Source organism: Schistocerca nitens, chromosome 9, assembly GCF_023898315.1.
Source record: "Schistocerca nitens isolate TAMUIC-IGC-003100 chromosome 9, iqSchNite1.1, whole genome shotgun sequence".
Lineage (NCBI taxonomy): Eukaryota > Metazoa > Arthropoda > Insecta > Orthoptera > Acrididae > Schistocerca > Schistocerca nitens.
Window position 1 is genome coordinate 469,819,502 of NC_064622.1, and position 25,163 is coordinate 469,844,664.

At 46.3% G+C, this 25,163-nt stretch overlaps 1 protein-coding gene across 1 annotated transcript in view; it reads right to left on the reverse strand.

The window, feature by feature from the left end:
• The window catches only part of LOC126203701 (popeye domain-containing protein 3-like), a 282,280-nt gene that overhangs the window by 105,426 nt on the left and 151,691 nt on the right, over positions 1 to 25,163 (reverse strand). The window contains exon 4 of the mRNA XM_049938071.1: positions 2,851 to 3,032. Within this exon, the coding sequence (XP_049794028.1) occupies positions 2,851 to 3,032 (182 nt within the window). The remainder of the gene's footprint in view (positions 1 to 2,850; positions 3,033 to 25,163) is intronic.

The window sequence follows — 25,163 nt, forward strand, 5'->3', positions numbered from 1 at the left end:
TATTATTTTATTTCGTCTCAACTGTAATGTACATGTCCTATCAAACGTCAGTCCATTTGCATAATCAACAATACACGTCATTTTATGACGGACTTGGCAACTTGAAACTTTTAAGGCCATTAACAACTGTTATTCAATGAGATTTTCTGTTCTTATTGTCCACGTTATCTTTCTTTGGAACACCCACACTCAACAACTGCTTTTTACATGGCCGTGCCAATAATATTTACATCGTTTCCAGGCAAACGTGGAGTCCACGAAATTTATTTGGAGCAGCCGTGGCAAGCCTGACCAGATTTGGATACAGAGTGTTTCTACGAGTGTAATGTCTCACAACGGAGAGGTCTGTGGTCTAAGACGTACAAGCGAAAACTGAAAGCCTTTTGGAAATTTAAAAATGTACCATCAATTTGACATCCGCTGTCGATAGCACTCGTGAATAAAGAACTAGTTGAGTGTCACAAGAATAGTAATTTCTGAACCCGTGCTGACTATTTGACAATAAATAGTTTTCTTCGAGATAATTCATAATGTTTGAACTCAGCTTATGTTCCAAAATCCTATTGCAGATCGAGGTTAGCAATATTGGTCTGTAATTCAGAGGATTACACCTTTTCCTTTTTAGGGTATTGGTGTGACTTATGCAGCTCCCCAGGTTTTAGCTTCGGGTCATTCGACAAGCGAGCCGTAATGTATGATTGCTAAGTATGGGCTATTGTATTAGCATACTCTGAAAGGAACCTCACTGGTATTCAGTCTGGACCGGAGGACTTGCCTTTATTAAGTGATTTAAGCTGCTTAGGTACACCGAGAATTCTCATATTCATGTTGACAGTTATTCTAGATTCGATTTCTGGAATATTTAATTCGTCTTCTGGGCTAAGGAGTTGAGTATTGCTCAACTTAAATATCTTCAACATTTCGCAGCCCTGTCAGCAACTGTGTAAATATTAATTTTAATTTTAATAATTAACAGCCTCAGTTGTACTGTTTACCTAGAATTTACCTAGGTTTCAGTCGGGATAACCGAACCTTCTTCAGAATAACAGTAACTACCGTCTTTCCATAGTGGACATCGCCAAGCTAAAACTACAAATCCATAAATTATCGTCAGACTGTAAAACTTATCTGGAACTGCCTCGGCCCCACTTCGCGAAAAAAATGGCTCTGAGCACTATGGGACTCAACATCTTAGGTCATAAGTCCCCTAGAACTTAGAACTACTTAAACCTAACTAACCTAAGGACATCACACACACCCATGCCCGAGGCAGGATTCGAACCTGCGACCGTAGCAGTCCCGCGGTTCCGGACTGCAGCGCCAGAACCGCGGTGCGGCAGCCACGGGTGCTGTACTGGAACAGTGGCGGTCGCGAAGTGGGGCCGAGGCAGTTCCAGGTAAGTTTTACAGTCTGACGATAATTTATGGATTTGTAGTTTTAGCTTGGCGATGTCCACTATGGAAAGACGGTAGTTACTGTTATTCTGAAGAAGGTTCGGTTATCCCGACTGAAACCTAGGTAAATTCTAGGTAAACGGTGCAACTGACGCTCTTAATTATTAAAATTAAAATTAATATTGCTCAACTGTCTGGAGCCTTTATAGGACTACATTAATAGAAGCGGTAGAGAAGGTCCAACTATGAGCGGCGCGTGTGGTCACTGGAGCACTTGGTATGTTTGAGAGGCCGGCCGCTGTGGCCAAGCGATTCTAGGCGCTTCAGCACGAAACCTCGCTGCTGCTGCTGTCGCAGGTTCGAATCCTGCCTCGGGCATGGATGTGTGTGATGTCCTTAGGTTAGTTAGGTTTAAGTAGTTCTAAGTCTAGGGGACTGATGACCTCAGGTGTTAAGTCCCATAGTGCTTAGAACCATTTAAACCATTTTGATTATGTTTGAGAGTGTCGCCGAAATGCGCAACAGACTCTAGTGGCGGACTTTACAAGAGAGGCATTGCGCATTATTCGGAGGTTGACTGGTGACGTTCCGAGAGGGTACGTTTGAGAACCGACACACACGTCACTTCCTCAGCCGTCACAATAAACGAGCACGAACAGAAAATCACAGCAGACGCAGCTCATATGAAGCTTTACATACAGTCTTTCTACCCGAGTTCCATTCGTGAAAGGTTTGAGAGAGGGGGGAGGGATGACCGTGATACCAGGAGTACCCTCCACCACACACCGCTGGATGGATTGCAGAATGTACGAGTAGATGTCCGAGTACAACTACTCCGCCGCAAGGAACTGCGCAACCGCGACACGATTCTTTCGTCATCCAAGTTAGCACGTGTAGATACGTACGATTACAAGCTGAATTAAAGTAGAACTAGCCCGCCTGATTGGCCGTGCGGTCTAACGCACGGCTTTCTGGACTGGGAAGGAGCGCCTGGTCCCCGGCACGAGTCCTCCCGGGCGGATCTGTGTCGAAGTCCGGTGAGCCGGCCAGTCTGTGGATGGGTTTTAGGCGCTTTTCCATCTGCCTCGGTGAATGCGGGCTGGTTCCCCTTATTCCGCCTCAGCTACACTATGTCGGCGAATGCTGCGCGAACAAGTTCTCCACGTACGCGTACACCACCATTACTCTACCACGCAAACATAGGGCTTACACTCGCCTGGTGTGAGACGTTCCCTGGGGGGTCCACCGGGGGCCGAACCACACAATAACCCTTGATTCGGTGTGGGGCGGTGGAGGGGTGAAGTGGACTGCGGTAGTCGTCGTGGCGTTGCGGACCACTGCGGCTGCGGCGGGGACGGAGCCTCTCCGTCGTTTCTAGGTCCCCGGTTAACATAACATAAAGTAGAACTATCTTAAAGATGGAGCAGTAATTTGGCTTGTGCGAGTGGTGGTTACCTTGAACGGCTCGAAGAGCGTGTGGTAGGCCTCCTCGAGCTCCGGGTCGAACTTGACGGGCCGCATCTGGTAGATGATGTAGACCAGCTGGCCCATGTTGAGCAGCATGAAGCTGAAGTTCCACGAGAAGACGTCGGGCGCGCAGATCACGTTCCACGCCCAGAACGAGAACAGCATGAAGCCTGCGGCAAGGCAGCACAACACTGTCACTCTCTCTGGACAGGGAAACGCGCAGGGTCATCTGTAAGACGAGTCCCCGCACCAACAGCAGCTGGCGCTACACCACAGCGCACATAACGATATCGTATACGAGGGACATTCAGTAAGTAACCCAACATACCGGATGATCAAAAAGTCAGTATAAATTTGAAAACTTGATAAACAACGGAATAATGTAGATAGGTAAAAATTGACACTCATGCTTGGAATGACATGGGGTTTTATTAGAACCCCCCCCCCCCCAAAAAAAAAAGTTCACAAAATGTCCGACAGATGGCGTTAGGTAGCAAAACTGCTACCGTGACGGGTGAGAGGTACGCCGATATGTTACAGAATCGCATCATCCCCAGCCTGGTTGATAAACACCTGCTGGAACGTACGATGTTTATGCAGGATGGCGCTCCACCCCATATTGCTAGTCGCGTGAAGGATCTCTTGCGCGCGTCGTTTGGTGATGATCGTGTGCTCAGCCGCCACTTTCGTCATGCTTGGCCTCCCAGGTCCCCAGACCTCAGTCCGTGCTGTTATTGGCTTTGGAGTTACTTGAAGTCGCAAGTGTATCGTGATCGACCGACATCTCTAGGGATGCTGAAAGACAACATCCGACGCCAGTGCCTCACCATACCTCCGAACGTGCTTTACAGCGCTGTTCACAACATTATTCCTCGACTACAGCTATTGTTGAGGAATGATGGGGGACATATTGAGCATTTTCTCTAAAGAACATCATCTTTGCTTTGTCTTACTTTGTTATGCTAATTGCTATTCTGATCAGATGAACCGCCATCTGTCGGACATTTTTTGAACGTTTGTATTTTTTTGGTTCTAATAAAACCCAATGTCATTCCAAGCATGTGTGTCAATTTGTACCTATCAACATTATTCTGTGATTTATTCAGTTTTCAAATTTATACTGACTTTTTGATCACCCGGTTTACGAGGGTGAGTCAAATGAAAACCTTAAATTTGTAATAACAAATCGAAATTTCGCGCTGTTATCCTGTAAGTTGGTAAGCGTGCTACAAACAGCGTGCAGAATGGCCTGTAGGTGGCAGCACACTGCAGATGCACACATACCGTCGCAGTATCAGTATAAAGATGGCCGCCCCACTTGCGACTTGCACCAGGGAAGAACAGCGTTCTGTTACTGGGTTTTTGCGTAGTGAAGGTGTGAAACCTATTGAAATTCGTCGACCAATGAAGGTTCAGCACAGTGATGCATGTTTGTCACAGCAGCAAGTCTACGAATGGAGTAGAAAGTTCGCAAAAGGTGTGACTTCAGTGGAAGATGCTCCTCGTCCAGGTCAGGCAAAACGACTTGTGACACCACAGAATATTGCAGCAGTTGAAGCTATAGTGAAGGAAAACCGCCGAGTGACACTGAATGACATTGCAGCATGTTTACAGATTAGTCATGGGTCTACACACCACATTGAACGTGATGTGCTCTAGTTTCACAAAGTGTCTGCAAGATGGGTGCCACGGCATCTGACTCCTGAAATGAGAGAACGACGTGTTGATGCTTGTGAAGAACTTCTTTGGCTCTTTGAACGAGAAGGTGATGGCTTCCTTGCAAGAATTACTACTGGGGACGAAACCTGGGTTCACTTCCGCCAACCGGAAATGAAGAGAGCGAGCAAGGAATGGCGCCACCAAAACCAAAGAAGTTTCGAACCGAACCATCAGCAGGCAAGGTTATGCTGACTCTTTTTTGGCACGAAAAAGGCGCCATTTTGGAGCATCATATGCCTAGAGGGACCACTGTCACCAGTGCATCACACACAGATCTCCTAAAAAATCATCTGAGGTCTGCAATCAAATCAAAGCAACGTGGATTGCTGTCAGCAGGTGTCCTTTTGCAACATGACAATACAAGGCCCCACACTGCCCGTACAACAGTTGCAACAATCACAGACCTGCATTTTGATTGTCTTCCTCATCCACCATACTCACCAGACCTTCCCCAAGTGATTTCAATATGTTTGGACCACTCAAAGACGCACTGGAAGGAAAGAAGTTCCGTTCTTATGAGGAGGTACGCCACGCTGTGCATGAGTGGTTGTGCGGACTACCAAAAGAATTTTTTTCTAAAGGAATTTATGCACTTTGTAAGCGTTGGAGGACTTGCATTGAGCTTGGGGGAGATTATGTCGAAAAGTGATACAGCTTTGTACCACTTCTGCACAATAAATAGTATTTAAAAAAATATTTAAGTTTTTCATGTGACTCACCCTCGTATTTTTCCTGAAACTAGGTTGGGTACATTCAGTATTCCAATACCCCATATTATTTCCCACTCTTTAGCCTACAGATGCCTTTTCTCTTTTCTTTTTTTCCAACAAAATCTCCGTTCAGTGCGACGGCCTTACGCCACCTTACTGGGACGACCTCTATACCCGCATGGTACCACTCTACTGGTCGACGTCGGAAGCAGAGTCTTACTGCTTCAATGACCTGAACTGCTTACCGTGGAATGCATACTTCATTGGGCTAAACAGATGGAAGTCGGATTGTGTGAGACATGGATTCCAGGGTAGATAAGAAAGAACAGTCCAATGAAGTTCTGCGAACTCCTCAAGGGCGTACAGATTTGTGTGAGACCTCGCCCTATCATGGAGAAGGAGAAGTTCGTTTGCGTTTTGTGGCGAAGAACACACTGAAATCGTTCCTTCAGTTTCATGAGCGCACCACAATACACTTTAGCGCTGATCGTTGCACCATGAAGGAGGACATCAGAATAAGCTTTCGCAGTCTCAGAAGACCGTCGCCATTACCGGCCGAGGGGGCGACTTTGAATTTTTTCTTCGGGGGAGAGCTGGTGCGGCACCACTCCATGGATTGTGGTTGCCGGCCGCCGTAGCCGATCGGTTCTAGGCGCTTGTCCGGAACCACGCGGCTGGTGCGGTCGCAGGTTCGAATCCTGCCTCGGGCATGGATGTGTGTGATGTCCTTGGGTTAGTTAGGTTTAAGTAGTTCTAAATCTGGGGGACTGATGACCTCTGATCTTAAGTCCCATAGTGCTCAGAGCCATTGGAACCATTTGATTGTGGTTTTGTTTCCAGTTCGAAGTGATGAACCCATGTTCATGACGATGTTCGACAAAAAAAAGTCACGATCAGCTTCATAACGTGCAAGAAATTCCGCACAGACGGTCCTTCTTCGCTCTTTGTGGTCTTCTGTTTGGCGACGGGGAACCCAGCGTGAACACACCTTTGAGTAACCCATCTGGTAGACAAGTGTGTCATACCTACTAACAGAGACGCCCAGTTGCGTAGCGCGGTGTTTGATTGCAATCCGTCGATCATCTCGAATGAGAGTGTCGACACGTTCCAACACTGCAAGAGTCACAGCTGTCTGCGGCCGGCCGGCAAGCGGGATATCGGACAGGTCTGCGCGACCTTGTTGCGATGATGACTGAAGCCTCGCCCAACGACTCACCCTGCTTCTGTTCATTGCCAGGTCTCTGTAAACATTCTCCAAGAATCTATGAATATCTGCTGTGCTCTGGTTAAAGATGGCATTTTGAAGACAATGTTACCATCTATCGGAACTTCATGAAACTATAGGGGCTGAAGCGGGAATATTCCACGATGTTACACTATAAATTCCCCATTTTTTCAGCGGAAACTGACCGAGAAAAAACCCGTCTCTTTATTTGTTGAACGCTCCTTGTACGTTTCCGAGCGCACATTGCGAGGTCATTGTAATTCATTTCCACCTAGTATGGAGTACGAAGGCCTATAGTTTAGCTTTTATGACGTATAAAACTTTATGAACTGCCGAGCTGGCCACGATCGAGCCGCAGGTAAGCGGCCACCCGTCGTTAGTGGCGGCTCTGTAAACGCAGGTATGGAACGCACAGTGAACAACAGTCGATTCACGGTTACAGGACTGGAGAGTCATTTGCCTCGGACAGTCCGACCACGGAAACTCGTACGCGGCACAGACGCCACTAATAACGTGGCGTACATGACCTGGGAGCACGGTGCACAACGCATTTCCTACAGACGTGACGGTGCTCTGCAGTTCTCATCACGCTACCACCAGTGTCTTTACGAGCGCACCGACTGTTTTAGAGGCTGCAATCACGTGGACCACGAACGAACTAATTTGCTGGTTTGACACGTTTTTTTATCAGAAGTGTCGGTCGTGCAGCAGTCACTATAAATCCCAGATACTTTACACACAGCTAATCCTCAGATCCTTTTTAATACGTGTACAGGTTAGCGAAGAATATGAATTACGTGATACGATAGGATTAATGAAGTGATAATACCAGAGGGTTATATTTTAAACCGAACAAATGTTTATTAAATAATGTTGACACGTTCGTGAACGGTGGCCTTATACGTAATTCAGGAACAAATTAAAAAGAATTAAACAGTAATTAATGTATTTAATGCGAGTAGAACATAGAATATAGAAGCACGAGCGAGAAAAGTTCGTTTAACTGCACAGTACTTCACGAAAATCAACAAAAAAAAATGGTTCAAATGGCTCTGAGCACTATGGGACTTAACATCTATGGTCATCAGTCCAATAGAACTTGGACCTACTTAAACCTAACTAACCTGAGGACAGCACACAACACCCAGCCATCACGAGGCAGAGAAAATCCCTGACCCCGCCGGGAATCGAACCCGGGAACCCGGGCGTGGGAAGCGAGAACGCTACCGCACGACCACGAGATGCGGGCGAAAATCAACAGCAAACATTGAAACACTCAAAGCGCAGTTTACCACCATCAGTCGAGACGTAAAACAAAATTCATTCTCCTGAATACACACGAATGTAAACACAAACTGCATAAATCAGTTGCAGTTGACAGCTGCCTCAAATGCCCTAACCAAAAATGAAGTTCGTATAGTCACGCAAAGTCAATTACCGAAAAATCAGGTCAAATAATCTAATAAATAATTCAAAAACAGTCTTATCGCATTTATTATTGTTATTATACCGCCAACCGGTTTCAACCCGACGTAGGGGTCATCTAGTTTCCTGCCGTTATGTAGACAGGAGTGACACCACCAGCAGTCGACCAAAGGTGTAAACGGCCAGAAGATGACCCCTACGTCGGGTTGAAACCGGTTGGCGGTATAATAACAATAATAATAATAATAATAAATGCGATTAAGACTGTTATTGAATTACTGATTAATCATACTAATCGCTGCCTCTCTCCACAACCATGTTGTCCAAAAATCAAATAATCTAAGTCCAGAGAAAAACTGAAGTCTGCAGCTAGATCTCACAAAATTATTAGAAGTCGATCAAAAAGTTCACAGCGACCAGACAGCAGCACGCTCGCCAACACCGGCCAGGCACAAAAGACACTGGCAAAAGACGACCGACAGTACACAGCGTACACCCAACCACTCGCCGGTAGACACCTTTTCTGACGTCACTCAGTACCGAAGACAACTCAGACACTTAAATAATGACCACCAATCAAAATTAAAGCTAGTTGTAGATGCATATAACATGCTAGAAAAAGGAGAATACTATTGCAGTCATTTTGCAGCCCCTCGTTGAATTAACGACACAGTATTAAACAAGTTATTAACAAAGTTAACAAAGCATCCGGTTTTACGACGTGACAAAAGTTATCTAAAATTAAAAAGTAACTTGTGGCTACACACCCACTTGAAAAATTAGATAATGATCAGTAAAACTCATTTTGCCCTCATACTGTGGAGGATTTACAATACTGGAATACTTGTATAAAAACTTTTAATAAATTCATGTACACTGAAATGCCAAAGAAACTGGTACAAGTATGCGTATTCAAATACAGAGATACATTATGTGATCAAAAGTAACCTGACACCCCCAGAAACATACGTTTTTCAAATTAGGTGCATTGTACTGCCACCTACTGCCAGATACTCCACATCAGCGACCTCAGTAGTCATTAGACATCGTGAGAGAGCAGAAGGGGCGCTCCGCGGAACTCACGGACTTCGAACGTGCTCAGGTGATTGGGTGTCACTTGTGTCATACGTCTGTACGCGAGATTTCCACACTCCTAAACATCCCTAGGTCCACTATACCCGATGTGACAGTGAAGTAGAAACATGAAGGGACACGTACAGCACAAAAGAGTACAGGCCGACCTCGCCTGTTGACTGACAGAGGCTGCCGACAGTTGAGGAGGGTCGTAATGTGTAACAGGCAGACATCTATCCAGACCATCACACAGGAATTCCAAGCTGCATCAGGATCCACTGCAAGTACTATGACAGTTAGGCGGGAGGTGACAAAACTTGGATTTCATGGTCGAGCGGCTGCTCATAAGTCATACGTCACGCCTGTAAATGCCAAACGACGCTTCGCATGGTGTAAGGAGCGTAAACATTGGACGATTGAACAGTGGAAAAACGTTGTGTGGATTGACGAATCACGGTACACAATGTGGTGATCCAATGGCAGGGTCTGGGTATGGCGAATGTCCGGTGAACATCATCTGCCAGCATGTGCAGTACCAACAGCAAAATTCGGAGGCGGTGGTGTTATGGTGTGGCCGTGTTTTTCATGGAGGGGGCTTGCACCCCTTGTTGTCTTGCGTGGCACTACGACAGCACAGGCCTACATTGATGTTTTAAGCACCTTCTTGCTTCCCACTGTTGAAGAGCAATTCGGGGATGGCGATTGAATCTTTCAATACGATTGAGCACCTGTTCATAATTCAGGGCCTGTGACGGAGTGGTTACACGACAATAACATCCCTGAAATGGACTGGCCTGCACACAGTCCTGACCTGAATCCTATAGAACACCTCTGGGATGTTTTGGAAGGCCGACTTCGTGCCAAGCCTCACCGACCGACATCGATACCTCTCCTCCGTGCAGCACTCCGTGAGGAATCGGCTGCCATTCACCAAGAAACCTTCCAGCACTATTGAACGTATGCCTGCGAGCTGTCATCAAGGCTATGGGTGGGCCAACACCATATTGAATTCCACCATTACCGCTGGAGGGCGCCACGAACTTGTAAGTCGTTTTCAGCCAGGTGTCCGGATACTTTTGATCATATAGTGTATGTAAACAGGCAGAATACGTTGCTGCAGTTGGTAAGGCCTATATAAAACAACAAGTGTCTGGTGCAGTTGTTAGATCGGTTACCGCTGCTGCAATGGCAAGTTATTAAGATGTAGGTGAGTTTGAACGAGGTGTTATAGTCGGCGCACGAGCGATGCGACCCAACATCTCCGAGGTAGGGATGAAGTGGGGATTTTCCCATTTCACGAGTGTAACGTAAATATCAGGAATCCGTCGAAACACCAAATCTTGGACATCGCTGCAGCCGGAAAAAAATCCTGCAAGAACGGGGCCAACAACGGCTGAAGAGAATCGTTCAACGTGTCAGAAGCGCAACCTTTCCGCAAATTTCTGCAGATTTCAATGCTGAGCCGTCAACAAGTGTCAGCGTCCGAAGCGTTCAATGAAATGGGCTTTCGGAGCGGAAGGTCCACTCGTGTACCCTTGATGACTGCACGATACAAATCTTTACGCCTCACGTGGACCCCATCAACACCGACATTGGACTGTTGATGACTGGACATGTGTTGCCTAGTCGGACGAATCTCGTTTCAAATTGTATCGAGCGGATGGACGTGTACGGGTACGGAGACAACCTCATGTTCCATGTACCCGGCATGTCAAGCTGGTGGAGGCTCTGTAATGGTGCGGGGGGTGTGCAGTAGGAGTGATATGGGACCCCTGATACGTCGTGATACGACTCTAACAGTTAACACGTACCTGCATCCATTCATGCTCATTATGCATTCCGACGGACTTGGGCAATTCCAGCAGGCCAATGCGATACCCTACACGTCCAGAATTGCTACAGAGTGGCTCCAGGAACACTCTTCTGAGTTTAAAGACTTCCGCCGTCTCCCAAACTCCCGTGACATGAATATTATAGAACAGGGCTTAACAACTGGCCGGTTTTGAGCGCGAGTACTCGCGTCTGCTCAGGCACGTGCTCGCGAGCAGGTGCAAGGTCGCAGAGTACGGAGGGAGGGGAGGGAGGGGAAATGTGCGCGCACGTTTGAATGTGATCTCGCGTTCTTAGCAGATTTAACTAGCCATCTGAATGCTTTGAACATTTTACTAAACTGCACGCTGCGCCTAAAATGCACAAGAACAATTACTCCGAACATAGACGCAATTGTAAAGGGCAAAAAGTACAAGATAACCGAGAATCTCACACTTCAGTGACACCTTTTATTGTGTAACAGTTCACAAATTAATGCAAATGTAGAGGCATACACTAAGCTAGTAAAATTATGTGGCACGTGTACATTCTCCTTTATTTGTTTCATTTGTCGCAGTAATAGTTCGTGAGTGATATCCCTGCAGGTGGCCGCGGATTTACATTGACTGGCGGCAGCTGTTGTGTGCCCCACGTGACTTTCCCCACTCTCCGCTCTGGTCCGGTAGTGGGGGTAGCGTGCTCGCTCTGCTCCGTGCTCGCGCCTTGCTGCTCACAGCTTGCTCCGCGAGCACGTATGTTGTGAAGCCCTGTTATAGAACATATCTGGGATGCCTTGCGACGTGCTGTTCAGAAGAGATCTCCACCTCCTCGAACTCTAACATTTTTATGGACAGTCCTGCGGGACTCATGGTGTCATCTCCTTCCAGCAGTAGTTCAGACATTAATCGAGTCCATGCCACGTCGTGTTGCACCACTTCTGCGTGGTCGCTGGAGCCCTACACTATATTAAGCGGGTGTAGCACTATCTTTGGCTGTTCAGTGAATAACTGACGATATGCACGACTGATTCGAAAAGTAGCTTATTGTATTGTTAACTGATGCTGTAAGTTTTCACATGATGCATCATATCATCAGTTTTCTCCAAATTTTTAGTTGCTATTAATTTTGTAATCTATCATAATTATTGAAAACAATTCCAATTTTCTTAATACTAATCCTATAATTTTGTTTTAAGTTACAACATCGGCACGATTGTTGTGACCTACTTGGTTCTTCTCTATCACGTTTGTGGGTTCCGTAACGCAGCTTCCTTAAAAATATCTAAGGAGCAGTCAAATGAAAACGAGACATCTGGAAAAAAAGCAAGTGGTCTGTGAGCCGTCCGTGGCTCGTGTTCCCGCCAGCATGTATTTAACACCCTGTTTTTAAGGTACTTCCGCCTCACTACGGTAGTTTAAATTACTACTGTCACTGAGTTGCTGCTTTGCCTGACGTGACCGGCGCTGGCAGCGCGTATCGACATATCCCCTCTCGTAGTGTCTTTGCTGGTCTGCTATTACTTCCCGGTCGTTGTCTGTCGTGAGGTCAGTTCGGATCGGGAGTTCGGTTCGAGAGTGTTGTGTACATAGTTCCGGGTAGTCAGCGCGTACACAACTTTCCCACTAGAGCGCGTCCCGCTAAGCACAACAGCGCAGGCGCAGCGCTCGTCCGTCTCCGCACTACGAGATGGTGCTGCCTTACAGACGGACCAAATTCTGCTTCCGCCTATCCGCGTATTAATATGTAATGCAGCCAATGAGATTGGTGCTAACGTAGAACCTTTTCTCCTCGCGGATCACACTCGCGCAGTGATACATGAACGCGCGAGGTATTATAACGAATGTACAGACCTCCGATTAGTCAGTCTTCATTAGTCTGCATTAGTCTGTACCAGTCTACATTTGTCTGCACCAGTCTATAGTCAAGTTTCAGTCTGCGGCTAATAAGATTACCATATTCCTGTACATAGCCATGAAGATAAATGAATAGACACTTTGTCAAGTATCAGAGATATGTGAGAATAAGATTAACGTACCAAGACCAAAGGAACTTAAGATTCAAATGGTTCAAATGGCTCTAAGCACTATGGGACTCAACTGCTGTGGTCATTAGTCCCCTAGAACTGCTGTGGTCATTAGTCCCTTAGAACTACTTAAACCTAACTAACCTAAGGACATCACACACATCCATGCCCGAGGCAGGATTCGAACCTGCGACCGTAGCAGTCGCACGGTTCCGGACTGCGCGCCTAGAACCGCGAAACCACCGCGGCCGGCGAACTTAAGATTGTCAATTGTAAACAGCATCCAGAATCATGTTACGTAATGTCTATGCTTTTTATTATTTTAATAAATGTGTGTGAAAATTAATCAAGTTCTGTTTAAAGTTGGTCACCGTCAATCTGCTACTCTAAGCGTGCAAGTGGCATTTGTATCGTCTGGCCTAACGGCAGAAGATAAACACGCCACGATAAGACCACGAGATATATTGCTGACACTCGCCTACTTCGTTAGAGCGACAAGTCAAATAATCTGATGGTGTGTGTACCGAAGGTATGAGCCGTCTGTCTGTGTGCGTGTGTGTGTGTGTGTGTGTGTGTGTGTGTGTGTGTGCATCGACTCCCGATTTGTCTTCGTGCATGCTTAGTGACTGTTGGGTATCGTCCAAGCCTTCGTGCAAGTGTTTGTCAGGCTCTGTATGTAGTTGTGTGATTTTAGTGACAACCTGTTTTAAATGTTGTAGCCGTAGTGGCTCTGAGAGGTAGGTCGTAACTGGTTCTCTAAGCGCTTCTGGGCCCCTTCAATTACCATCTTGTGGAACTTGAATCGGTCCCTTCCTGGTGCTGGGATGTCAGTTTGTCAGTGGGCGTGTTTCCTCTGCATGGTTGGGTCCGACCCAGTATTTCCGCCGTCGTGTGTCTGGAAGTGAGTGGGAGACGCACCAGTAGTGCAGTCGCAACGGAGCAGCAGTCGCGGACGGACCAGCAGGCAGTCGGTCGGTTGTTGCGGACGAGGGAAGTTGTCTCCGCGCGGTGCAGTCAGCTGGGGCCGATGGCAGCTCCTGCGCAGTGTCGGAGCGTGTGTGGAGCTGTCCGATCGATACGAGCTTCGTGGTTCACCGACCCAGGATGTCAAAGTTGAGTGGTGGTTTAAACTACCCAAGCCACGTCCATTCATGTTAGGGTGATTTGCTGTTGGGGGGGTTTTCCTGTGAGCAACACTGAGTACTGAAATTTAGCCGCCTTGCGGTGCAATTAAATATTTTGGTCGACTACAATTTGAGTGCACAAGTGGAAGTTTCTGCCTTGTGGCCGTTTGTGTTCCGGTTACCTGCCCTGGGCACTGACGTTAATTCAGGCAGTGTTCTTTTGAGTGAAGTTAACTATATTGCCGTGTTTCAAATCCAAGTGTACCAGCGGAATTTTCTGCCTAGTGGCCGTTAGTGTTCCGGTTACCTGCACTGGCCACTAACTTAATTTCAGCCAGCGTCCTTTCCTCACCTGTTGTCGATGTCCAACATGGTGTGTAATTTTGACAGCTAATAAATATTCCATTGTCAATTATCATGTTTGTAACCTTCCTGTGTGAGTTTTCATGTACTGACTGATGGGAAGCAAGTCGTTGTGTCGGTCGGTCCGTGGCTGTCCCCTGGTTGGGTTCCGACGGATCAAGTGTAGCTGGGCTCACCACCTGTCTCACCTAAGTGAACGAGGGCAGACCAACCTCCCTGGAGGCTTCTGAATGCCACCGGTGTCTAATTATCTGTTCTCACCTACTTTAAAGTCAAGGCTTATGGTTAATCTTCGTTACCTCAAAATTTGGCAAAATTAATTTTTAAATTTATTTTTCAAGCTTGAACATTGAGGCCTTCTGCCTTTAAAAGATTATGGTAATATATTTTAAAATTTTGAAAATCAAATGTGGCCGTCACCCATTTGTATTGCACTTGGCATATGTTTGCTGGTTTTTTTTACATTATTTTATTGCTATCTTAGTTGGATTTTTATCTTGTTGATTTGTTAAGATTTCTTGTTTGGAGGCCTGAGCCATGTATCGACTCGTGCTACACCTTGTGTTTAGATTGCATTGGTTTTCCTTTTCTTCCCGTGACATGTTTGTTTGATATGTTGTCTGTCATCAAGTGGCTGCTCGGTTGTCTTTTCCCTCTGCTATCGATATCTGCGTTTTTACTTCCGGGAAACTGCTGTGGAGGAAGTGAGATCTTTGACCGGTTGTAACCTCGTGTGGTGGCGCGGAAGTAGGGGGTTGCGCGCAGAGAGTCTGGTGGATACGGGAGCGGAGTATGGCTCTCCAGCGCGAAGCAGGCGTGGTCGGTCGTACCGAGTCGCCACGTGATGTATGTCGGTTGTGTGTAACGAGCGGGTCGACTTGACGGAAGAGCTCCCCGCGTGTTGGTTGTATACAGAATCGCTCCACGAGTAGTTGCTGTTCATTTCACCTTGGTGCGACGTTAACAAGCTTCTTTAAGTCCTCCGTTTCAACACTGGAGTTTAAAAGGAGACACCTAACATGAAGGAGCGATCACTACCCGTCAACGTTGCAGAGAAGACGTGAACTCCGGTGACCGAGCGTGTTGTCGCGTGACCGTGGCGTGTTGGGTACACTGGCGACGCGTGCGCTGTCGGATGTGTGGATCCTTGCCATCGGAGGTCGTGTACTGCCTGTTCGAGCATAATTGCAAGTTACGTTCGCGGAAGGTTTAATCATTAAGTAATAATTTTGTGGAACCAGCGTCTCTTCTGCCTTGTGGCTTCCGGCGACCGGGTTTCCTGTCCCTGGCACCGGTGTAATTGAAGACATCTTTCCTCCTCCTCTCGTTACTGCCCGATGGGAGGTGTAGTTTTGGCGGTTTAATTGTTTCGCTATTCTGTCGTCGGTTATGAGTAAATTCACGCATCTTGTTGGTTGATCATGTGGTCGCTCATTCAGGACTGTGTGGTGTAATGTTTCCTTCCACGAGATTAGCTGTAATTCTGTCAGCAAGTTAAGCCATCTTATTACAAGTTTTCGCTGGCTAAAAGTCGATGCAGTGAGCAGCCTGAGAGTGGCAATTGTGTTTACGGGCGTATTTAAATTGGTCAGTATTCTGCCTAGCCTGAGCATCCCTGAGTGGGTGATTTGTGGCCACCTTACACGGGTCCGTCGTATCTGTTATGTTCTAATGATATTCCAGGACACTTTTGTTTAAAAACCTTTTTAAATTCCTCCATTCCTTTATTGCCAGTAATCGTGTGTTTGCTGAGACCTTTGATTTTTTTGATGGCGGTGTTCATAGCTTCACTACCTCACCGTACTTTATTAACGAAATTCTGTATTTACTTTAGTAGCCTGTTTACTAATGTTCTTTAAATTTGTTTAAATTGTTGTATTGCTATAAATTACTTTGATTGGCGTTAGCGGCGTGTTTTAAAAGGTAGTTTATTGCCGTACTGCTATCTTCTGTGTTTTAAAAAAAAATTTCTTTTAAACTGTTGTATTGCTATAAATTACTTGATTGTCGTTAGCGGCGTGTTTAAAAGGCTGTTTATTGCCGTACTTCTAGTTTCTGTAACATACGAATAAAACATTAGTGGAAATCTCAACTCGACAGTAAACTACTAGAAATTTGGCCCCGTTTCCCTATTTGTGGTGTGGCTTGTAGTAACCGTAATCACTGTGTGTGTCAGGCCGTTAGCCGTGAAAGACTTACATTCGGTAAAGGTCGGGCTATGTGCTGCTTTGGTAGTAAAGGTTATTAAAGTACAGTAAATTACAATTAGGAGGAGGAACTGACTCCAACCTTATTTGGCCCTTTCCACAATCCTAATTACCTGTTCTGCCCAGCTGGTTTAGCGGGCGTTTCAGTCTGTATTTCATTTTAAAAGAAATTGGCATAATTATTAATACATTTACCCTACTATAAGACAAGATGGCCTATGCCGGGATGGAAAAATGTTTACCGTTGCCCACAGAACGGTGATTGTACCGAGGCGTGCGCCTCTCCGTCCGAAGCAAACCGACGACCACGAGTGTCTTTCTCGATGCCTCGAAAAATATGGAACCTGCATGGAGAGATCTCGGGACTGTATGCAGGATGTGTAAAGGCTCCTCAGCGAAACCTCTGCAGTGTACTCGACACGACGTTGGCGAGATGCGGGAGGACATTGTCCTGTAACAGAATGACGGCATCCGCCAACATTCCCTGGTCGTTTGGACTTGATGGTGCTTCTCAGTTAACGCATAGCGGCAATGGACACGCTGCAATAACTGAAGCGAGGCACAAATTCCAGACTCCCAAAAACAGTGTCGGGCGGTAGCATTCTGCTGCAGAACACTGCCCTCCCACATGCTGCAGAGGTTGTCGACTGCGCTGCAGATGGTTCGCTGAGAATCCGTTACAGAGAGGCGATGCCGGCGTAAAGTTCCTGATCGCCAGACTTTGCGCCAATGTCGTGCTTTCAGCACCAAACCTCTCACAGTGTCTCATGAAGCAAGCGCACGCGTCACTGCCTATGGTGATCCGTCAGTCGGATGGGTACGTTGAGTTAGGCGGCCCTATTGTAGGAGTAGGCTACGAGCCGGCGTCGGGTTTCACCCTCTCTCTTCCCTCATCATCATCATCATCTCACATTACACACACACACACACACACACACACACACACACACACACACACACACACACACTCATTTAGTATTACAACACGGTGTTTCGATAAGAGTGTGAAAAAATGCAACAGGACATAGAGAATCCTCCGCTGAATAATTTGAGGTAGGGAACTTGGGACCGGAGAAGCCAGCTTAAGGAGATATGAAAGTAAACTTGTCTACCGCTTTGTCAGCTTATTTACAATCAACATGGGTACAAGTTTACACTACTGTGCTGTTGATTTAGATGTACATTCTCTATTTCTATTTCTTGCACGGTAACAAGGAGGACGAGCCTGCTTACCAGGAAGTCACGATGCATGTATTGTTCACTTTACGCGTCCATAAGGTGGCTTTGTTGTATCTTATTTACATTATGCCATGACGGAATGTGCTGTGAATCAGCGACGGACACATTCAGAGACGTGCAGTACAATACGATGGAGCAATACCGGTGCAGTATTTCCCGGTCGCTGGACTGGAAGAGGTGGTCATATTCCATGGCCTGGTCGTCACCTGACTTCAATCCACTTGATTATTTCCTATGGGGATATCTAAAATCACGTGTCTGCGAGACCCCAGTGGATATGGAGATGGAATTACTTGCCACAACTTTACGTACCTGTAATGTGATTTGAAACACACCAGGGATATTTGTCAGGGTGCGTCAGAATCTTGTTCGCCGACGTCATGCCTGCATTGAGGCTGATGACATACTTTGTAAGATACAGCACAAACAGCACGTCCATTGCGTCAATGAAGCTATTTGCAGTTAACAAATATAAATAAAAAGGTACAGAATAGTGTGATTTTCTTCCTGTTTTCTCCTTAAGCTGGCTTTTCCGACCCCAGCTCCCCTACGTCAGATTGTTCGGTGGAGCATCGTCTACGTCCTGTTAAATTTTTGCACGCTCTTACGGAAACACCCTGTGTAGTAATGTAGCATGTGAAAACAAATTAAAAAATTTCTCCACACGCTATTTCCATATTTTTGGGGGCCTGAAGAAAGACATTCGTGGTCGTCGATTTGTGTCGGAGGAAGAGATAACCGTCTGGGTAAAATCACGGTTCTATAGGCATACGCAAACAAGGCATTGACCGTCTTGTCTCAGAATGGGATAAAGTTACCAACTGTTATGGTGCTTACTTTTGAAGTTTACTTAGCTCGTTTGTCCGCAGCTCGTGGTCGTGCGGTAGCGTTCTCGCTTCCCACGCCCGGGTTCCCGGGTTCGATTCCCGGCGGAGTCAGAGATTTTCTCTGCCTCGTGATGACTGGTTGTTGTGTGATGTCCTTAGGTTAGTTAGGTTTAAGTAGTTCTAAGTTCTAGGGGACTGATGACCATAGATGTTAAGTCCCATAGTGCTCAGAGCCATTTGAACCAACTTAGCTCGTTTCCCCTCTGTCTCGTTTCCATTGACTAATCCTTACATACACACATCAAATGTGTTATGCATCAACCCGGTTCCCAGAACTCATGCAGATAGACGTCCACTTTGGATATTGTATCACAGACACAGTCCCTTTGACTGTTCAGAGAAGTCACTAAAGCCGCCCAAAGATGTAAACAAGCACGCATGAGCGGCGCCTATTACACGGAGACGTTCCACAGCCGATCAGTTCCAGTCACTCCACCAGGAAGTGGATAGACGGCTCGTCTTGTCCTTCAACCACGTCTAGAAGGTCAATACCGCGGTTCGATCGCGTCCGCATTGTTACTTTGTGGCAGGAGGGCTCTCAACAACGGAAGTGTCCAGGCGTGTCGGAGTGAACCAAAGCGATGTTGTTCGGACATGGAGGAGATACAGAGATGACATGCCTCGCTCAGGCCGCCCAAGGGCTACTACTGCACTGGACGCCCGCTGCCTATGGATTATGGCTAGGAGGAATCCTGACAGCAACACCATCATGTTGAATAATGCTTTTCGTGCAGCCACAGGCAACTCAAACTGTGCGCAATAGGCTGCATGGTGCGCAACTTCACTCCCGACGTCCATGGCGAGGTTCATCTTTGCAACCACGACATCATGCAGCGCGGTACAGATGGGTCCAACAACATGCCAAATGGACCGCTACGATTGGCATCACGTTCTCTTCATCGATGAATGTCGCATATTCCTTCAACCAGACAATCGTCGGAAACGTGTTTGGAGGCAACCCGGTCAGGCTGAACGCCTTTGACACTGTCCAGCGAGTGCACCGAGGAGGTGGTTCCCTGCTCTTTTGGGGTGGCATTATGTGGGGACGACATACGCCGCTGGTGGTCATGGAAGCTGCCGTAACGGCTGTACGATATGTGAATGCCATCTTCCGACCGGTAGTGCAGCCATTTCGGCACCATACTGGCGAGGCATTCGTCTTCATGGACGCGCCCCCATCGTGCATATCTTGTGAATGACTTCTTTCAGGATAACGACATCGCTCGACTAGAGTGGCTAGCATGTTCTCCTGACATTAACCCTATCGAACATGCCTGGCCGGCCGAAGTGGCCGTGCGGTTAAAGGCGCTGCAGTCTGGAACCGCAAGACCGCTACGGTAGCAGGTTCGAATCCTGCCTCGGGCATGGATGTTTGTGATGTCCTTAGGTTAGTTAGGTTTAACTAGTTCTAAGTTCTAGGGGACTAATGACCTCAGCAGTTGAGTCCCATAGTGCTCAGAGCCATTTGAACCATTTTTGAACATGCCTGGGATATACTTAAAAGGGCTGCTTATGGACGACGGGACCCATCAACCACTCTGAGGGATCTACGCAGAATCGCCGTTGAGGAGTGGGACGATCTGGACCAACAGTGCGTTGATGAGCTTTTGGGTGGTATGCCATGACGAATACAGGCATGCATCAATGCAACAGGCAGTGCTACTGGGTATTACAGGTACCAGTGTGTACAGCAATCCGCACACCACCTCTTAAGGTCTCACTGTATGGTGGTACAACATGCAGTGTGTAGTTTTCATGAGCAATAAAAAGGGCGGAAATGATGTTTATATGCCGGCCGTTGTGGCCGAGGGGTTCTGGGCGCTTTAGTCTGGAACCGCGTGGCCGCTACGGTCGCAGGTTCGAATCCTGGCTAGGGCATGGATGTGTGTGATGTCCTTAGGTTAGTTAGGTTTAAGTAGTTCTAAGTTCTAGGGGACTGATAACCACAGCAGTTGAGTCCCATAGTGCTCAGAGCCATTTGAACCGTTTGTACCATTGTTTTGCTGTTTGGTCTCTACTCCAATATTTTGTACAGGTTCCAGAACTCTCGGAACCGAGGTGATGCAAAACCTTTTTCAATGTCTGTACGGGGGAAGATCAAAAACTTTCCAGAATCAGTACGTCAATCAGACAAAATCGCTGTGAGCGTTGAAGATACACGTTTGGTAAAACACTGCGTCCTGCCGCGTGAAGAAGACTGTAACTGCCCGCTGTCCATCCTCGTCCGACAGAAGCAGTCGACTCTCCAACGACTTTTTTAAGTGACCAAAGGAATAATACTCGCACATGGGGAGATCAGCAGTATAGGGCGGATGCTCGATTGTCTCCTACTTGTATTGACATAACTTCTACGTTACGAACTTTGCGATGCGGGGACGTGCATTATCATGAAGCAGCACCACCACAAGTCGGGCCCCATTCATATTCTTCGTTATCCGATGATTGTCTACCAGTGTTTGTCCTTCGGCAGCCAAGAAAAGATATCAGCAGTTTGGTCCGGTTTGGAAGCATTCGGTAATAACGTCCCCATATTTCACGCTTCCGCATATACCGATCGCGCGCCGGAAAGACACCGCTGCCACACTAATCCGTTGCCTACATGTCGGTGCTTATACACCCGCACCGTGGTAGCGCTACGTTGCATACACGCTGCAGCAACTTGCTCAAACGAAAGCGTTTCGGTCGCCGATTATGTTCGTTTTTTATTTCACCCACCTTGGCTACCACTGTGTCGTCTCCACCCTTCCGCAAAGTGCACACGCTGCAGTCTCGGGGAAACCTCGCATCCGGGACTCAGCCGCCTGCATACTCCGCACGACTCACCCAGCCGGCTGGCTGCCACCAACTGTGAGAACACTCGCCACTGCCTCCTGCTCTGCGAGCCGGCTTCTCGCAATGTCACACGTTCTGTGCTCCTCATGTTGCACCCACCTGTCTGTTCTGTAGCCCTGGTCCAACCGCCACCAGTCTGTTCTCTGTCCTTGTAGTTCTAACACTACTCCCATCTCGCTCGCATCGGCCTCTCCTGCCCAGTGCCGATCTCGCCCCCAGCAGTCTGTTACGTAGTCCTGACTTTGCTTCCATCTGTCTGTTGCGTATTCCTAATCACGCCCCCACATAATGTTCCGTACTCATCATCTCGTTCCCATAAATCTGTTTTGTGGCCACCACTCATCTCCATTTTGCCCTAGATCTGACAGTGTTACAGAACAGTGCTATCAGCTGATATGCTCTCTGCAGTCGCGGATGGCAGAATTTTATGATTTCATTCCTCGGTACGGCGACTGCCTCAGCTATGACACTGGAGACATTGAGACGTAACGATTACATTTCCTTTTGGTTACAACTTCCGGGAAGCTTATGTTCGGGATAACAGACTTTTCTTTTAATCAGTCTTCTAGTTGGTTTGATACCCTCCTGTGCCAATGTCTTCATCTCATAGAAGCACTTGCAACCTACGTCCTCAGTTATTTGCTGAATGTATTCTCATCTCTGTCTTTCTCTACATCTCCTTCTCTATAGCTCCTTCTCGTATCACGGAAGTTATTCCCTGATGTCTTAACAGATGTCCTACCATTCTGTCCCTTCTTCTCGTCAGTGTTTTCTATACATTCTTTTCCTCACCGATTCTTCCAGTCCACCTAATTTTCAACATTCTTCTGTAGCATCACGCCTCAAATAATGCGATTCTCTTCCGGTTTTCCCACAATCCATTTTTCTCTACCATTCAATGCTTTGTTCCAAAACCATATTCTCAGAAATTCCTTGTAAAGTTTATGATTGATATTAGTAGACTTCTCTTGGCAAGGAATGCCCTTTCTACCATTGCTAGTCTGCTTCTTATGTCCTTGCTGCTCCGTCTGTCAAAATTCTTTAAGATCAACAGCTTCGTGATCATCAACCCAGATGTTAAGTTTCTCGCTGTTCTAATTTCTGCTACTTATCATTACGTCTTTCTTCGATTTATTCTCAGTTCATGTTCTGTACTCGTTATACTGTTCATTCCACTCAGTAAGTCCTGTAATTATTCTTCACTTCCACTCAGGATAGCAATGTCATCAGCGAATCATATCATTGATGTTCTTTCACCTTGAATTTAATTCCGCTCCTGAACCTTTCTTTTATTTCGATCATTGCTTCTGCGATGTACAGATTGAACTGTAGGGGCGAAAGACTACATCCCTGCCTTACACCCTTTTTAATCCGAGCACTTCGTTCTTGGTCTTCCACCCTTATTGTTCCTTCGTGGCTCTTGTACATATTATATATTACCCGTCTTTCCCCATAGCTTGTCCTTATTTTTATCAGAATTGTCATAGTCGAAAGATGTTTCCAGATCGACAAATCCTATGAACATGTTGATTTTTCTGTAGTCTTGCTTCCATTATCAACCGAAAGTCAGAATTGTCTCAAGGTGCCTTTACCCTTCCCAAAGCTAAACTGATCATCACGTAACACATGTTCAGTTTCCTTTTCCATCCTCTTGTATATTATTCCTGTCAGCATCTTGGATACATGGGCTGTGAAGCTGTTTGTACAATAATTCCCACGCTTTCCGGTTTTTGCAATCTTCGAGTTTGTGTGGATGATGTTTTTTTCAAAAGTCAGATGATATATCGCCAGTATTATACGTTCGACACACCAAACTTAATAGCCACTTCCCCCATTATTTTAGAAGTTCTGATGCCATGTTATCTATCCCTACTACCTTATTCAATCTGAAGTCTTTCAAAGATCTTTTAAATTCTGATTCCGATATTCTCTTCTATAATGACTCCTGTTTCTTCGTCTATCACACCAAGTCTTCCCTTCATAGAGGCCTTTAGTGCACTCTTTTACCTATTGGCTCCCTCCTCTGCATTTAACATTGGAATGCCGATTATACTCTTACTATTACCGTCCTTGCTTTTAATTTAACCGAAGCTTTGTTTTGACTTTTCTATATGCTGAGTCAGTCCTTCCGACGATCATTTCTTTTTCGATTTCTGCACATTTTTCATACAGTCATTTCGCCTTAGCTTCCCTGAAATTCCTAGTAATTTCATTCTTAAGTGACTTGTATTTCCGTACCCTGGAATTTCCCTATATATAGTTTTGCACTTCCTTCTTTCATCGATCAGCTGAAGTATTTCTTCTGTGTCCCACGGTTTCTTCGCTGTTAACTTTTTTGTACCTACGTTTTTTCTTCCCCATTTCTGTGATTGCCCTTTTTAGAGACGTTCATTCATTTTCAACTGAACTGCCTACTGAGCTATTCCTTATCGCCATATCTATAGCTTCAGAGAACACCAAGTGTCCCACTTCTTCGTGCATTGATTGTCCCTGATTAGTATCTTAAACTTCAGCCTACTCTTGATCACTACTATATTGTGGTGTGAGTCTATATATGCCCCCGGACATGCCCTTCAATCCAGTAACTGATTTTGTAATCTCTGCCTGACCATTGTGTAAACTAGTTGAAATCTCCCAGTATCTCCCGGCCGTTTCCAGGGATACCTCCTTTTGTTATTGTTGAACAGAATATTCGTTATTACTAGCTGAGATTTATCTCCGAACTCAATCACATTTTCTCCTCTCTCATCCCTATTGCCTAGCCCACAATAGCTCGTAATCCTTTCTTCTACTCCCTCCCTTAAAGTGGTATTTCAATCCCCTATGACCATTAAATTTTCATCTGCTTTACGTACTAAATCACCCATTCAGAATCCTCATATACTTCCTCTATCTCTTTATCTTCTGCTTGTAACATCGACAAGTATAGCTGAACTATCGTTGTCGGTGTTGGTTTGCTGTCGATTTTGATGAGAACAACCTTCTTACTGAATTGTTAGCAGTAACTCACTCTCTGCCCCAACTTCCTATTCATAACGAATCTTACTCCCGTTATACCATTTTCTGCTGCTTTTCATTTCACCCTATAGTCATCTGACCAGAAATCCATGTCTCGTTTCCATTTACTTGACTGACCCCGGACATCCCACGCCCCGAATTGTAGAGCGTTATCCTTTCATTGCTTACTCAATCTGTTTCTGATGGTCACCTCCTCCTTGGCAGTGCCTTCCGGGAGATGTGATTGGGGACTAGTCCGCAATCTTTTGCCAACGGAAAGATCATCTTAACACTTTTTCAGTCACAGGTCACATGTCCTGTGGATGCACATTATGTGGTTGCTAATGCCTTCTGCTTCCTCATGCCGTTGATTATTGCTGAACGCCTCCTGTCCACTCCTCCGCCCTGTTTGACAAGGCCGCTGGCTGAATCAGGGTAACTTCTTCCGCAGGAAGTCTTCGACACGACTTTGCTGATGATTTTATTGAATATTCAAGCGGTGGTCGGGTTAACACGGTACTGGGGACGTTTTCATTACTTATCATGGACGCTACCCCTAGATGACAAAAAAATAATGGTTTTGACTTCCAACAGAACATTGGAACGGAGTTGCTATAATTTTGGTGCGATATTTGCAGTGTGCTGTGGCACATCAACAGATGATCAC